The sequence below is a fragment of the Xiphophorus hellerii genome, chromosome 14 (genome assembly GCF_003331165.1).
Source record: "Xiphophorus hellerii strain 12219 chromosome 14, Xiphophorus_hellerii-4.1, whole genome shotgun sequence".
Taxonomy (NCBI): domain Eukaryota; kingdom Metazoa; phylum Chordata; class Actinopteri; order Cyprinodontiformes; family Poeciliidae; genus Xiphophorus; species Xiphophorus hellerii.
In genome coordinates this window covers 16,830,746-16,848,288 of record NC_045685.1, presented here as the reverse complement: position 1 = coordinate 16,848,288, position 17,543 = coordinate 16,830,746, and the positions used below count along the sequence as shown (strand labels likewise).

General features: G+C 40.0%; 1 protein-coding gene across 9 annotated transcripts in view; it reads left to right on the top strand.

Moving 5' to 3' along the window:
• The window catches only part of ppargc1a (peroxisome proliferator-activated receptor gamma, coactivator 1 alpha), a 321,705-nt gene that overhangs the window by 260,269 nt on the left and 43,893 nt on the right, over window positions 1–17,543 (top strand). For 4 of the 9 annotated variants that reach the window (XM_032583439.1, XM_032583438.1, XM_032583445.1 and 1 more), the window contains exon 2: window positions 15,788–15,967. In XM_032583439.1, the coding sequence (XP_032439330.1) occupies window positions 15,788–15,967 (180 nt within the window). Of the gene's footprint in view, window positions 1–13,234; window positions 13,486–13,562; window positions 13,888–15,787; window positions 15,968–17,543 lie in introns of those variants that run through there. The other 5 variants (XM_032583441.1, XM_032583440.1, XM_032583447.1 and 2 more) reach the window with 3 other exon arrangements.

Below are 17,543 nucleotides of genomic sequence, written 5' to 3'. Positions count from 1 at the left end.
CCATTTTTACTTTTTTTCAGGAGAAAATCCATGTCCACATCTGTGACTGAACGCTCTGCATCTTTGATCCTGCGGTTCGCTCTGCATGCAGCACCACCAGCGTGTCCACTGACAGACCGTATCCATAATTTATTCCTTTCTAAAATGAAAAACCAGACGTGTGCTGGGGAATATTCATCCCCCCCCAACCACCACCCTCTATAACCGTCCTGCCACCTGAGTCATCGCTTTATGAATTATTTTGACGATTGGTAATGATGTCCTGTGTTGGTAGGCCATTACAGAAGGGGAACTTAATTCGTCCATTGTTAATTAATTGCTTCATGCTTGGTGGGAGTAATAAAAATGCTATTAAGCAAAATACCTCTATCATTAACCTAACTTTGTTAATATGGGTATCAGTGGGGCTCGATAAACAAAGCCGTAGTGCATACTGCCACGTAGGGGTAATTAAAAATGTGCTGCCATTAATTATATTGGATGCTGGATTGCCCAACGAGTCGGGGCTATGTTGACTGTTCCCCTACCAAGCTGAACCAGTTGCATTTGCTTCTTAGAGGAAGTTTACTCCAGATAAAAAGTTTGCATTTTGCTTTTCTTCATTATTTGCAAATTTTACAATGATTTTGTAACAGGAGATGACCAATTTCTGATAATGCAATCTCTTCTTTCGGAGTCCTTAAATCTTCTTTGATATCAGTCGTGCTTTGAGTCACAAAGCCGCACAGAACACGGCTTGGCTCGGCCCCAACGGATGAAAGACAGCAGTTAAGCAAACTGCTATAAAATGTGTTTTGTCTAGCAACCATAAAGCAATTCCCAGGTTAAATATCAGCTCTCCCAGCTTGTATAAACAGATGTGTTTGTACCATACATAAAAAGTTGACATTGCTGTGTATGCAGTGGAAGATTTATATTGTGATTTGTAGACCGAGTACTTCTCCTTTAAGACCCTTGCGGTGCAGAACCTCAGAAAAAGAGTAATGGAACAGAAGTGATTAGAAATACACTCGTGTTTCTTAACTGACTCACACAGGTAATTTCTTTTAAAATATGTAGCCCAAAGAAGAAGGCAGCACTGATTTCTACATATAATATTGTAAAAGTATCCTTCAGACTCAAACTTATTTTGTATTTTGGTATATTATATCCACAAACTTTAGTCTGTTTTATTAAGCTCTCATGTGAAAGACAAACACGAAGGGGTGTAGAATTGTGAAGCAGAGCAAAATAAAAAAAAGATGCATGGTTTTAAAATGTTTAAATAAATAGAACTCTGAAAAGTGTTTCTGACCCATTTCTTCTGACGCCTCTAAATAAAATGCAGTGCAACATTCAATTAATAAATAGAGTCCACCTGTGTGCAATTAAATGTGAAATGTCTCCACTTTGACTGGGCTATTCTAACAAAGATGTTTTAATCTAAATCATTGTGGCAGTGACTTGATATTCTTGCTTGAGGTTGGACCTCTGCAGAATCTTCCAGTCTCAACAGGAAGAAATGGCTCACACCATAATACTACCTTCACTATGTACAGTACACATAATAATTTGTATGTCGACCAAAGATAAAAGTTGTAAAATGTGACCAGACTTCCTTCTATGTGGACATGTAATATGATCGTCTCATAAAGTATTGGCAACATACTTTGTGGCCTGCTGCATTTTCAGATGGTTTTTGCAAAATCTTTTAGCGTTTTTGGTTGCATTGTGACGAAATGTATAAGAGTAGGGGTGGAGTGAACGTTTTCTAGGCCATGTTTTCCTTCCTTTTTTTCTATTTCCAAATTAGTTTTTGTCAACGTCTTGTCGCTTCTCTGGGAAACTGGCATAGGATGAAATTGCTGTGATGAAACACATTGAGCAGATCTCCAGGAGATATTCGTTTTGTCTTTATGCACCCTCTCTCTTCCTTACATTATTTTTGCCTTACAGCCTTCTCTGCAAATTAGCCAACGTCCTTTTGAGCTCACAATCCAGGCACATGGTCCACTTCCTTAAAAACTTTGTTAGACTAATTCAAACTTTAGTCATAAACACACACTGCAGGATTAATATTGTCCATTTGCTTTAAAACAAAGATGCACTGCAGGTTTGGATCAATGGGGCTTCTTAAGTTAACAAAATTTAGAGCTGCATTTGCTCCAAGGAATGGTTGCCGATAGGTGCGACTGGAATATTAAGAGGTTTCTGTCATTTAGAAAGAACCTAGAGCATCATTTTAAATTGATTTTCTTTTAAATCGCAGACTTCTGCTCAAACTAGAGGAGACTTAAGAGCTAAATAAACATGTCTCTGTCAGTCCAAATATCTTCCACGTAAGCCATGAAGTTGGAGCATCCAGTTTACAAGGAGAGATAAGGCCAGTTTACACCCCCTGTTGCATCCAGACTGACCCCGACATAAAAGAGGCATCTCAGCTATCTACCTTTGTGTGCAGCTACAGAGTATGTGCAATAAATCCATCCTTTTGTGTAAGGTGAGAAGAGAGGGGCCTCTTAATTAAGCTGGTGAGAATTTAAGTGACTTGCCCACGCGCATAAATGAATACTCGGGGAAAGTAACTGTGTCATCCTAAATGTGGATAAATGAATAAGTCACGGAATGCAAGCGGCAGTAAGTGGGTTAGCATGTAAATAAATGAATAAGTTAGCAAATTAGCGTTTAAGTGCGTTAGCATGTAAATAAATGAACAGGCAAGTGAATTACAATGCGAGCGGGTTTGCAGGGTGAATAAAGATGTTAAGGAAGCAAAAGTGTCAGCAGTGGGAAGGGAGTTATCTATGTGAGCAAAAATAAATGAATAAAAGGCCTGTGAGGACACGGTCGTTGGTGCGGCACTTGTTGTAGCGGGCTGCATCTGGTTGGCGCGTGTTATATTTCTTCATGTACAGATGACATGCCAATTACTTCTTAATTACACGCGTCATCTGGACCAAAGTGCCCAACGCCAGCGCTGATTAATCCTGTTTATTCCTGCAGTGATGGCAGTCCACACCGACACACAGCACCTTTAAAACGCACAACAAGGGATCAGGAAAAGGAGCAAGGAGAACGCTGCGGAAACCGAGACTGCTGATTGAGTTGCGTAACTTCCTCACGGTCCAACCTGCACTAGATTTCAGCTACAGATCGTCGGATAGTAAAATAAGTTTGGGAATTTACCTTGGACTCCAGATAGTGGAAATTGCTTGAGGCTCAACACATTTGACTGGAAAACAGACGTCTGCCAAAAACAATAAGGTTGCCTACTCACTAGGAAAAGCCAGCATTGCTGCTCAGCACAATCGGAGATATGCTTACTTACACTTTCATGCTGTTAGGTTGGCATGTACCAGTCTGTGATTCTTAATGTATTTAGTACCTGAAGTAAAAATATGGTAGTGATACAAAAATGTGAAACATCAGCTGTTATTTTAAGAGAGAAAAATATGTATCTAATAAGTCTGGCTTTGAGTTGAGGCTAAGAATTACTCATTTTATTTGTTTTGTTTCATTCTTCTATAGTTCTATATTTGTTCTTTACATACCCAACGTAGGAGTCTAGCAAGCTGAGTTGTAGTTTTAAAACCTTTATAGGTGTCTGCTTTTGTCTCCACACCGTGTCTGCTAAAGTTTTGCAAACTGAAAGAGATCCAATGTTTCACATAACCAGATAAAACCACAGTTGCCCTATGGACTTTCTCTGGCTTCTCTCACTTAAAGGACTTTAAACTGTAGGAACAGCATGACGATACTTTTTTTTTTTTGGTTTTAATTCGTCACCTATAAGCCAGTGTAGCAGTTTTCTTTCTTCCAGCTGAAAAGCAGTGGGCAGTAACAGTGAGGGTACATTTTCCTCGAAAAAGCACATCTTGCACCTCATTTCTGGGAGGATAACTTTTTAAAACCTCAGCGCATCTTGATATCAGAAACCAGAAATTGTCTGCTATTTATTTATCATATTTAGTTACAAATGTTTTAAATATAAAGGCAGCTTTTTGCTGCTGCGTTGCCGTCCTTATTATTGCGGTTGTTGCAACCAGAAAGAGAACGCCCTTTTTGTTCTCATAAACGTGATAGTTAGACAGAGGGCAATGAGTTCGTGTTGGCACCGAGACGACCTGGAAGTAAATATGCCGACTTTCCTGAAAGCAAATACTACACATCACACGCATAGCAGATACCCATCGTAAGCAGAAAAATCTCCGACCATAACAGGGCGATGTGGGGGGGACTGGAAAGGTGGCAACAATGAGATTAAAACTCAGATAGAGGATGTGGTTGGGCTGGCGCTGGGAATCTTGCAGTGGCTCCATGTCAGAAAGACGTTGGTTTATCGGGGTAACAGGCTTACGAGGTGGTCACTGCAGCCTCACGGTCTTCCCGACCCCATTTTTTTGTTAAAGTCAACACTTCCCATTCCTGATAACTCCTTCATGCGCTCAGCCTCCCGTCTTCCTTCCCCCTTGCTTCCATATCCGCGCCTAATTCATGCCTCATCTTTGTCCGACTCTTTCCATCACTCCCAGCAGCTCGCTCTGGCTTTTGTTACAGACTGTCACACTCTCTTTCAGCATTAGCTCCATCTCCATCCATCTGCTCCTTTTGTCTCTTTGCTCTTTTTTACTGGCATGTCTTGGCAAAAATGGGTATTGACTGCTCCTTCTCTTTCCCTCTCATCCCTGTCCTGCTTTTTTCCCCTTCCCCCCTCCCCCTTCCATCACAGTGTACTTCAGCAGTACATGCTCCTTTTAGAAGTGATGTGAAGAGTAGTAGAAATGCCGCCTGTAAGGGGAAAAAAGGTGATGATACAATCAGTTTTATTGTGCTGTAAGGATTTTTTTTTCAGGCTTGTGGTTATACACCCTGTATGCAGGCTGTATGAGAGAATTGCAATTCGCATGCATCCCCCCCTCTCCCCCCCCCCACCTCTCCCTCTCTCGCTCTTATTCCACTTTTCCTTTTCATTGCTGAAAATAATTAGGCTGCAATCTGGACTCAGGGGTGTAAATGTTTCTGCTCACGTTTTCATGATACAAGACAAAAAAAAAAGAAAAAAGAAAGAAACGTGCTGCTCCAGAAATTTGTACCTGTGTGACACCCAACACTGTCCCCCTCCACACACCAACCCCGCTCCCTCTTCCACTCTCCTGTGATGCTGTTTTAACATGGAGTTCCACCAGGCACAATGCACTTTAGCTGACCTAATTCTTTCCTGGCGCTCTTCCAGTGAGAAGAGTACATAAGGACTGCACTGTCAAGGTATTCAGCCCTGCCTCTCTATTATTTTAGAGCTCCAGCAACATCTGTTGTGCTTTGGGCCCTTCTTGTGACTCGCAGGAGGTTTGTGCAGTTTGAAAAGAAATGTACCTAATTTCGCCTCTGGTTAGCAATGAGATCTCAGTAATGAAGTTTCTTTTTTTCTTTTCTTTTTACATCTCTCAGTTAATTTCCATTCCTTTGGTGAAAAACAGCAGAAAAATGTTTGGGTTTTTTTTGTTTTTGGTTTTTGTGAGATGTTTAAATCTGCATTTCACATGCTGGTTATGTTTTAATGAAAATAATCAAGCTGTGTCTGTCTACGGGGTTCCTACACATCCCAGATTTTTTCAGATACAAACGTTCAAAGTTGTCAGTAGAAATATGAGCTCAGAGTTTAAATTTGAAAGTATATAGTTCACTGTTCAGTAAGTCAAATGTTTGTTCATCCATCTAGCAAGGATAAATAGACGGTGGACTAAATGGACAGATTGTTCTGATGTTTGAATAGATGTTTGACCCTCTATAATTATCTGTTATGGATGGATGGATGGATGGATGGATGGTTTTCTTCCTCCATACTTATCCAGACTTTGAAAATTATTTAAGTTAGATACTTGTTTATTTGTTGCAAATTAATATTCAGTTCATCAGAATATTTTGTTTAGCTAAAACAAAGTTTTTTCTTGTGGTTAAGTTCCATTTAATATTAAACATTAAAAGTGCTATATAGAAAATTTTATATGAGGACAAGCAATAGTGTCAGCAATGTGTAATTTCTGTTGAAAAAATAATAGGGAGTAATATGGATGTTTTTTTTTTCATGAACTTCTGTGATGCAGTTATAGTGAGTACTGTATCTTAGCCGCTAGAACTATTTCAGTTTAAAGAATCAGAGAGATTGTAGATGGGTGGGTCAAACTCAACCTAATTCAGGTTGAGGCCAATATCTGGACAGATCTGAATAATCTAAAAACAATGTTATATAAATTTCAACTGCATTGCACATCAACAGACTGATGGGTTAATATAACACCAAGCAGTTTTGATGTTTCATCCAAAGCATGTTGCAATGTACTAGATGTTCAAACAGTCAGGTTCAGAGTAAATAGCTGTAAACCTCTTAGATGACTGAGATCTTCTGGGGGAAAGGTATTAGTTTCGCTAACCATAAGCAGACTGAAGACAAGTTATCCCTAATGGAAGTAAGATAATGGCGACATAAAGTTACCCCACTCAACCCCAATTTCAAAAGAATATAAACCATGTCTTTATTGCAACCCCTCTACTAAAACTTGCTCCACATTTCCTCCAGTGACATTGTTGTGACATTAGTTCAATGTTTTACAACAGTTTTAAAGTTGAGGCTTGCAGCATTTCAAATCAACAAGCGTGTGAAAGCATGTGTGTGTTTGCAACCCAAACCCTCATGGCCCATAAATTTTAATATTCCTTGTGAGTGCTGTACCCAGGCAAAACAAAAAGTCTCTCAGAAGCCCCTGCCCAGAGCGCATGTTTAGCTCTGCCAGGTTCCCAAAGACATATGTGCACTCACACTTCCCCCTCTTTCCAGCACCACTTTTCACATGCATTTTCCATGAATTGCTGGTGATCTTAAACAAGCCCTAATAACAGTCCCTCCAACAGCCAGCCCATGGGGGACACTACAGCTCGCTTCACCAGGTGATATTTTTCGACTGTATCTGGGGAGGGCCAAACACATTTACCCCAGCTCTACCAAAACAGACCTGGAGCTCAGGAAAGGAGGGGGTGTTCCTGTGTTGCACCCTCAGGCCTCTTTTTTTTTCTTCTTGTGTTTACCAGTCACCACATGAGGCTGATGCTATTTTAAATTGCAAGTCTCTGCCATGGCTAACTGGCCCTAGCCTCTTCATGCCATTTGCCTTAATAATGTGGGCCGGACTCTCCGTGGGGAAAGCAGCCGCCATCCTGGGAGCGGCTAAATGACACAGTGGAGTTCATTGATGGAAAGGATTACACGCTTTTGCACGAAGGGCGGCAAAGCGATGTCTTCTCTGAAGGGCACAACAAAGAGAGAAGATGTGAAATCCTTAAGGAGGGAGAACTCACCGGCTCACTGTATGTAAACCACAAGCATTTGCGTGGATTGTGAAGTCGCTTATCTCTAATGGGTCTGCAGTCGAGCAAAACCTCATGTGCCTAAATATTTTTAGATTTTTATTTACATTATAGCCGGAATATTTTTTAGTAATTTTTAAATAAACACAAATAAAAACCTGAAAAGTGTTGCATTAAATTGGATTCAGCCTCCCTAGATCAATATTTTGTTAAATTACCGATGCTGGGCTATGTTCCTATCAGTTTGTCATGTTTAGAGATTTAATCTTTGCCCTCCTCTTTGCAAAATAGCGCATGTACAGTCAAACTGAACACCGAACGTTATGTTAAGATCCGTTTTAGCTTTGGAATTTGACAGGGCCATTCTCGCACACAAAGTTAAGCTTTTCCAATGTTTAGGGTTATCTTGTCTTTAGCTCTAGCTTCTCTATACTTTCTGAAGACGAGTATCAGCGCAGCATAAAGCTGCCACCACCGTGTTTTGATGGTGAGGATGGTGTTTCTTTTACCACATTTAGCATCTAACATTTTCTATTCTACTTTGGTCTCTTCTGACCAGAGCCCCGTTTTCAACACAGTGGCTGTGCCACCTGCATGCTTGTTGCAAGCTATTGGTACGGCCTCTAATGGCTTTCTTTCAACAATAACTTTCTTCTTCCCACTATTATATAAAGGCGGTGTTGTGCAGTGAATGGCTAATAGTTTTCTCCCACCTAAACTCTGAATCTCCACAGTGTAAGTCCTTCTTTAATTAATGCTCTCTGTACCTACCGTACCAGTCTAAGTGGATGTCTTGGCAGGCTCCATTTGAGGACATTGTTTTATAACACAACCTCTCTTTAAACTTCTTCACAAACTTATCATTGACCTGGTTTGCTCCTCTGTCTTCATGATGCTGTTTGTTCACTAATTTTCTCCCACAGACCTGTGAGTTTGATACCAGACTACATTACACACTGGAGGACTATGTTTATCAGTAATGTGATTTCTGAAGGGAAAACATCGAACCCCAGAGTTTATCTATAGGCATTTATAGAAAAAGTACAACACTTGCACACACATTCATGCCACACTTTTCAGATTTTTATTTGTAGAAAATCTTCCAAAATATGCTCTGATTTGCAAGAATGTGTGGTGAAAGTTCAATGGAAATGAATACTTTTTGGAAAGTTATCTGTAAAATGCATATTTTCTAATATGCGTACATACACATCAGAGTTTTAGGGGTGGGTGGGGAGGGGGGGACTCCACAAACTTGTGACACCATCTGACCCGGCTCTAAAACTGCTTACTTGCAGAGTGTGTCCATTTCTACTTCCTGGAGCTAGTCCAGTATGGCATTACATCCTGTGCTACTGCAGAGCTTGAGACCACTGTGAAATGCAACCACTTCCTCCACTGTCCCCTAACAGGGCGAAAACAATATGACATATCAAGTGGAAAAATGACCCATGCGCCAAAGACCTGAAAGCACATCAAAAGGCTGCCCAGACAACGAAGCATAAGCTGTCCTATTAAAGTCCTGAAGGATGCGTAGATAGATGCGGCACTCCGCTTTACCTCTGCCCTCAATTAATTCTCATGAATCCAGCCACCGTGTATTAAAATGGCCAGATGCTAGGATGGATTCTGTTGGGAGCAATGACATGCAACAAAGTGATATGAATCACCGCCCCACACACGGCGCGCAGCAGCAGCTCGCTCTCTGAGGGCCGGCGACACACTTAACAGCGAAAGGCAAAAACAAGACACCGTCTCCCAAGAATGGATGGAGTGTCAAAACAGACGCCCCGTTTGGCTTCGAAATGAAACCAAGATTGATGCAAATTTGGCTCTTTTAATAGATATGTTAATATCAGATTCAATAAGACCAGAAATGCAAATAGGAAGCTCCATGCCACGAGTCAGGCCACACTGAATATTCAAACAGAGATAATTATCTGTGGATTAGCCCCATTTTGGCTTGGAGAACTCCACTTGTCAACTAACTCTCTTTAGAAACGGTTTAATCATCGAGAGCTTTACAAGGCCCTGTAAATGTCTGCACTTGCGACCCGACAGTTGTCATATCGTTTTATTTTCGAGTTTAGAGGCGTTTTACAATTTGTCAGTGTCTCTTTTAATTTATTAACTCTCTAATGTGTTTGAGCTGTACTTTCGAGGTTATGTTAGACAATTTGCAACATTCAAAGGTCTAGAGGGGGGATGGAAGAGTTTGGGCCACCCTAAAGGAAGGCGACATGCTATGCGAGCAACGAGTGCGAACAAATTTTCACACTCTGTCCCATAGATTCACTCTCATGGAGAGGAGATATCTAAACTAGCAGTTAAATGCAACGGTTGAGTGAAATCAAGACTTGAGGCTGATTTTCTTTACAGGGTGAATTGATTGAACTGGTCCTGAAACTTGCGCCGCTTTGGGCGCTCTATACTCTGGATGCTGAGCCTCGTTTCTGCCATTCTCTCTACAAACTTTTTTCTACATTTTTCCACAACACAACCATAATATTCAATGTTTTTTTTTTATTGGGATTTTAAGGTGACAGACCAACTCAAGCTAGTTCATAATTTTGAAGTAGGTTTTTACCTGCGTAGAAGATAATTATTCAGAGAAGCAGCCAAGAAAAGCTGCAAATATCCACAAATCAGGTGGGAGAATCCATTACACAGAGAATAACTCATGTTTTCAGTTCGCCCCACAAGTCACATATAATACACAGGCCTACATGCATCATCTTGAAAAGACCATCCCCATTGTGAGGCATGGTGGTGGCATAATCATGAAGATGGGATGCTTCTGTTCTGCCAATGAGAGCCAATGGGAAGATCAGGAGCTGCAGAAGATCTGGGGACAGCAACGCTCAACAAACAGTCTGATGTTAGAATATTATGCTAAAAAATATTAATAAGAACCGCACGCCAGTAACACACCATAAAACAAAAGCATTTCAAAACCTGCACTTTCTTCAGGCTGCAGATCGCCACCTCTCTCCTTCTCCCCTTCATTTCCATTTTAAAAAATGATTCCTGTATCTTCAAATCTCTGCCTCTGAATACATGAAAAGGTACCCTGCAGCAGGAAAGTGTTTTTAGTGGGAAAAAGAAGCCTGTTCAAAAGAGGGAATCATAACACGCTATCTATCTTTAGCTTCTGTTGTCTTAATTGGTATGAAGAGGACAATCAGATATGCAGTAAAACTGTGACTTATATGCTGCTTTAGGAGACAGATATATCATTTATGAGCATAAACTCGGTGCCAAGTCCCCCCACCCCGCCATGTCTGTCATCAAAATGCTGCCATAAAGTCTTATTTCTGGCTGCTTTACCTGCATTCATGCTTCACTTACAGAAGGAGATTGCTAACAGTGTTTTCATCAAAGATTAACCTCAACATAGTGTTATTTAGTGTTTTATCTCTGCTGCAGTCACAAAGCAACCTGCCATGAAGCTCCGTGTGATGCCCATGTCACTCCTATATTGCTATCTTTGCAATCCTGGTCCATATGGACTCTGTGAGGTCACTGCACACGCCACCTGCTCCGATCAGGGCGTTTTTTTTTCCCCCTCAGTTTCTGGGTGGCATATCTCTGGGCACTGGGCAGATGTATAGATTTAATGCTACAAATGCCCCGAAGTGTCCATAAACTGCAACATCCTTACCTCACACTGTCTGGCTCTCACACAAGCCGAACAATTTACATTTCCAGTCGCACAACCTTTTTATGGGCTTCTGTGCAATTTAGTGTTTAATGAGACTTACTGTATGTGGTTCACCAATTTAGGGAGACAATTGCTCTTTTGCATGCTCAGGTGGCCTTAATAGGCTTACAAGAGTAAAAATTGGATTGGGATTCCCATATTCCTTGGAGTGAGTCTCTTATTACAGGAATGTATTGTTTGACTATAGCTTGGGTGTTTCTTGAAAGACGTGGTCCAAACAGAAACAATGACAGTCATTATTTTTTTTAAAAAGCCCTATTGGTTTAAAAACTCATTGCTTTGTCAATAGAATTGCTCAGAAAAAGCTTTAAATGGCACAAATACAGCAGCAAAGATTGAGTCCATCATACCAGCTGTATACCTGTCAGTCCGCTCCCTAACAGAAAACCACCTCTGTTTAAAATATCCACAAAGCTTCTGTTTTTATTTACTCTGGTGGTGATGTTGCCTATACAACATCCTGTTGACAGTATATACAAGGCCCATACTGCCACCTGTCCTTTTTTCATAGTCTCTATGTGGAAAAGAAAATCTTGCCTAAAAACAACTGCTTTATCTGATTTGATTTCTCCCCACCCCAAACATTGGTATTTAAATTTAAAGGGACGGCTGGAGGTAATTGGGAAATAGCTCAGAGAAGAAAACTCCTCTTCTACATTAAAGAATAGGAATTTTCTGAATTTAAGACCAGTATTTTTAAATTCATAATTTAAAAGAAGATTAAAAATGGAAAAAAAGAATAGTTTATGTATTTTCTTGACTACTGTGACATAATTATAAGTAGCTTTCCTGCAGTGGTTGGACTTCAGCTAATACGCACAACCTATTGGGTTTTCCCCACAATGTTGAAAATGGAAGAAAAAAAAAAGTGAAATTAGTTTTTGGTGCTCTTTGTTATTCTGATAGTATGGGGGGAAAAAAGAAAACTGAGAATGGAGCAAACTTTATTTATCTATGTTTCATTTCCAAAAGAAATAAACATCTGGAAATGTTTGAGGGTAAAATTTGAAAATAGGCCAATAATTTGGGAAACTTTACGTGTTTTTAAGTGTGAGACTTAGAAATAAAGGCATACATAGTAAAAGGGATATTTTAGATGTTTACTTTTTGAAATTGATGGAGTTACCTCTGCGACAACTTTTTGTTGGGATAAAATAAAAACAAATGAAAGGATGAACGTGAACACAAAACCCCCATCTAAATACTCTTGGTGCCAAGATTAAACTGCTATTGCTTTTGTCAGTTAATTTAAGAAAAAATAAAACAATGAAAACGCCGAGCTTTGCCATCAATAAATGACGGATTCAAGACTCCATTTCATGCACATGTGTTACTCAGACGTTAAAAAACATCATGGCAATGTTGAGGTGGGTAACTTTTACAAGTGTTGGTGTTTTATAGAGTTTAAGTTTAATCTGATGAAAAATATCCAGTTATTTCTAGGCAACCTTTGTAGATATTTGAAATGAGCCAAAATATCTAAAAAGTCTTAAGTTTGAAACGGATTTGAACTTTAGTGACGGTGGCAGCAGCATGCTGTGGGGATGTTTCTCTAGTCATCCCCACAGCATGCTGCTGCCACTACCGTTCTTTTCATCCTCAGCACAACACAACGAGTTTACTTCTTAATAATTGATATAATCCCTCTGAAAATAGAAGGCTAAGACGACAGAAATATAGTAATAAATAAAAGCCGAAAAACAATTGTTTTGGCAATATTTTAGTTAATTTATTACTTTGTTTAGCTTATTGATTTATGCGATTAAAAAACCTCCATGATAATGCTGTCACCGCTGTTTATTTGCCTAAATAGAACCAACGTACCAATCATCCTTTAAAAACACACCTCTATAAACAAAATTCTAATTCTAAATTAAATAATTTATTATTATTATTATTATTATTATTATTATTATTATTATTATTATTATTATCATTATTAGCCACGTAAAACTTTGACCTTCTTAACTGTCCATACATTTTTTAATTTTTTTTTTTTTTTTAATGTTCTGATATAGGATTTAGTGTCAAAGAGATCATGATCTGGTTTTCCGGTGGACATTTTTTGCAGTGCACCAGCGGGATTTTACTACGTTGCGCTGCCAGACTCCGCCCGCTCGCCGCGCGTCACCGGCGAGTGGAGTGGAGTGGACGCGGAGTCACTCCCCTGCCTACTTTTAATAGCTTTGTCATGTGATGGAAAGCAGTTGTAAGACAGGTGCCCTCGGTTCATTCTCGGCGAGGGGCAGCAGTTGCCTGTGTGAGAGCGAGTGGGAAGCGTGTGTGGATTTCTTTTTTACTTGATTTTGTTTTTCCCCCCCTTTTTTTTTTCCTTTTTGGGTTTTGTTTTTCGGAGCGTCATTCAGTGATTCTGGATGGCGTGGGACAGGTGTAACCAGGACTCGGTGTGGACAGAATTAGAGGTGAGCGCATCTTAAGAAAAAAAAAAATTCCTCCTTTCACATTCTTCTAGCCCTCTCGAGGGTTTTTTCCACCTGGAACGATGGACAAGTCTCTCCTCCTCCTACTCTCCCTCTTCCAGTGGTGCCGGTGTAGCGCGCGCGTCTGGACGCGGCGGTTGAGGATGCAAGGGATTTACAGCAAGGGAATATATGACATGCGGAGTGTTGCTTTCCACCTCAGTTAAACATGTAGAGGCTGTCAGGCGCGCTCGAAGTGTCTTTTTTTTTCAGGATACCTCCTTACAGGATCTGCGCTTGCAAAACTGACGGAGAGTCTCTTTCCAGCCGCGGACGGAACGCGCTCTGGGTGCAAAGAGAGGGGGGCTTATTCATGCCGAAATGACTGAAATGTCTCAGAGTCAGGTATTTGTCGTTTGACAGATGAAATCCACTGGCGGTGATAATCTCATGATGTGCTTCGCAGTTGGGATAGCTTTGTTTTTGAAGGGTTTTTTTTTTTTTCAAAACCAGAGAAGCAGCGCGATCTGGCAGGAGCATCATCGTTTTTAACGACAACATCCAGAGTCGATGATTTTATACTTAATCCTAAGCTGTGTATCGGCTTTTTATTTCAGCGCTCTTTATTCTCATTTTTCGCCTAGCAGATGATAAAAGAAAATATTTATTCATCAAATTTTCCTGATTCCTTGATTTATTTATTTATTTTTTTTTACTTAAGCTGACATCTGGCTCCTTGATTTGAAATCTTTTTTTTTTTTTTTTTTTTTAATTCGGTCATAGCTGCATCCTGGCTTTTAATTTATATTACTGTTATGGGCTTTAAGATTTAATATAAGAAAAAAAAAAGTGCGCGACAGCACTTTACTTCAGGTATGCTTCAAGAGAGTTTCTGATTTGGACTGCGACAGTGTACAGGCTTCTTTAAAAACTTCATTTCCATCGATTCTGTGCGATGTGTCCAACTTAAAAGCTTGTTCTCCAAACAAGAGGGCTGCCTACTTCCTCTAATAATCATCCGAGCAGGTGTTTTCATGCGCGGTGCGTGCGTAAAAATCCGCTGGAGCGCCGTGGTGCATCCTGATCGCCTGGCTGGCGGCGCTATTTCATTAGTTTACCAAGACGTGCGTGAGATAATTCAAGTACAGGACGTTCACTCTCTGAATATCTGAACAGTTTGGTTACGATTTAGTGTTCTCCTCCCCCCCCCCCTTTTTTTTTTTTGCTCGCTGGATCACGGAAAGGTGATGAGTGATGGTGGCGCAATCTGAATCTGTTACACCTCTCTGTTGCATTTTGCACCATGACAGTCGTCTGATCACAGTCGCGACTGTTGGCAAATTCTAGTGGAAATACGAACTGTGACATCGAGATCTGGACGGGTTTTCCTACTTGGCACAGCATCCCTCCCCGTCTCAGCTTTTGCCCCTGATCCGAACCCGACTCCCTCTCCGCAGGGGACAAACACCCATTACAGCTCTTGCCTGAGGATGTCTGTCTTGTATTTCTCTAAACCCTCCTTCATAAACGCCTAACGTGTGTTTAGCTAAGTAATAAACATCCATAACAGTAGCAAGATCACTTTTTTTTCCTCCCCCCAGGTTTGGATTTGCTTTTCAGGGTGCCAAAACAATTCCTTGGAGTATGGGATATTAAGTTGTTTAAAGTCTTCCTTGCAAAGACTTAAATCAATGTTTATTTTTCTGTGATAAAATAGCCAGCCTCCGTTTGTTTCACTCACTGAGACACCTGTCTTGCTGCAGTCTGCAGCCGGGGCTAGACTTGATAATTTGTACACCCAGGAAGCAGGAACAGCTGCTACAAACAGTATACACATTGGCTAGATTACATAAAAGAGGCTGGTGAATAACAAAATGTCAACAGGCAGTATTTAGTAGCCGGGAGGCTATGGCCTCTCCAGTGTACGCAGTGTACTGGAGGTGGAGAGAAGCTAAATGGAAACAGGTTGCAGACTCCTGAAAACAACACACAGCACTGTCGTAGCAGGTCTGTTAATAACAAATGGAGTAATTGTGAGAAAAGTTATTGATTAATTATGGCTTCGAAGAGCACCTGAAAGAGACAGATGCAAGGGGAGTGGTGAATAATACAAATTCCAGTGGGATAAGTTGTTTATGTGGAATATTTTATACTCTGTGTTTTAAGTCAATAATTTTTCAATTGCAGGTGCTAGAAGACATTTTTTCTCCTGTCAATATTGCAGAGACGTTTCCCAAGTTTAATCAAATACTGTGGCTTTTTTCCTATCTCCCTAAACATCTTTGTTGTTTCTGTTTTTCTCTAGTGTGCTGCCTTGGTTGGTGAAGATCAGCCCCTCTGCCCAGACCTTCCTGAACTTGACCTCTCAGAGTTGGATGTCAGCGACTTGGATGCCGACAGCTTTCTGGGTGGCCTTAAATGGTACAGCGACCAATCAGAGATCATTTCCTCTCAGTATGGGAATGAAGCGTCTAATCTTTTTGAGGTAAGTTGACCTTACAGACCTGTTTCAGGCCAGCTTATTGTTTGCTATTACACAGTGTAGGGGTGGAAACGATGCATCATGCTGAAGAGACAACACATTACATAATATTGTCTTCAAGATCGCTAGATATTTGTAATATTTTGAGGAAAACTAAGAATCCATTTTCTCACAAATAGTGAATACCTCTCACAAATCCTAAACTGTTGTTAGTAATTTGTAAGCATTGCAGATTTGACAGGTATTATATTGCAGTTTTATTCTACTCTCAGTTAATGCAAAATGGTAATAAAAAAAAGTTTATGTTAACAATAGATTTACAACATAAAAAGTTTTACAGGAGCTCTTTTTGATGGAGAATGATCTAGTTCCAGTGTGATCAGTTTAAGTATTTTCAATTTCGAACTAAAAACGATGAAATGCTGTCTAGAATCTTTAAATCCTGTACAGGAACCATTTAGATTGGAGACAAAAGGAAGCTAAGTAGCAGATGCTAACTTTAGCTTCTGGTCATGATTAGCAAAAATCCCCAAAATCTTCACAAAATGATTTTCAGATGGCAGAGGTTTCTTTTGTAACTGAAATGTAAATGTCCATCAGCAATCATTATTAATGGACTCTGTCAATACAACATAGCAACTCAAGGAGTAATACATTCAAAGAAGATGCTAACTTTACCATCATTAGCTAGCTGTTAGCCAGCTCAGTTATTTTAGCTATATTTACATACAGTCCATAGCTTTTGTTTTCTTCTGACTGCCAAACATATTGCCACAAATACAAAGATTGTAGGCACAGTAAAATTTAAGCTATTTTTTACACGGCTGAAGTCCACAAATCCCTCCGTATTCCCAGCGAGTATCATGGGATTTAGAGACCACAGCCTTGAACAAGAAAGCTGAAATCTGCGATATGCGAGACCCTCTCCAAAAATTGCTTGCTATTTCAAACAACAAATATACTCTAATATGTTTTAATATGCAGTGGAAGCAATCTAAGCAACATTATCGCTTAAGTTAACATCTACAGACTTCCATGGTTTTACTCAATAGCATGTCAAGTAGCATTGCGCCCAGGTGATTGACCGTCCCAGCTACATTTTCACTACAATATTATTGAAAAAAGTGAGTGAATAAGTGACATTTTCACAAATAATGTGAAGCAATGTACCAGAGAAACATCCTTAATAAGATGAATTTGCAGATATTTAATGATAAGTAGGCAGAGGCCCACTGTGTCAGACACTTCTTTGATTATTTTTTTAGTTTTTTTAGTTATGTCTGCTAAACCAATGATACATTTCTACTAGTTGATTCTGTCAGTTCAACAGGGCATGCCAAGGACTACTCTTTTGAAGGAGAACTGTTGCTTTGTTAGTTGCTAACTGTTAATGAGCTGCAAAACTCTGAGAGGAATGCAAAACATGAATTTAAAAATAGTTTTTTTCCCATTGAATATGTAAAAATTCTGCCATATAAACTACTAGAAGGTACTAATAGCTTCTGCGATTCTTTTGTAATCAAGTGTTACCGGCCAGCCTGACAAGAAGTGTTTTTTTAGGCTGACAGTTTTTAGACAT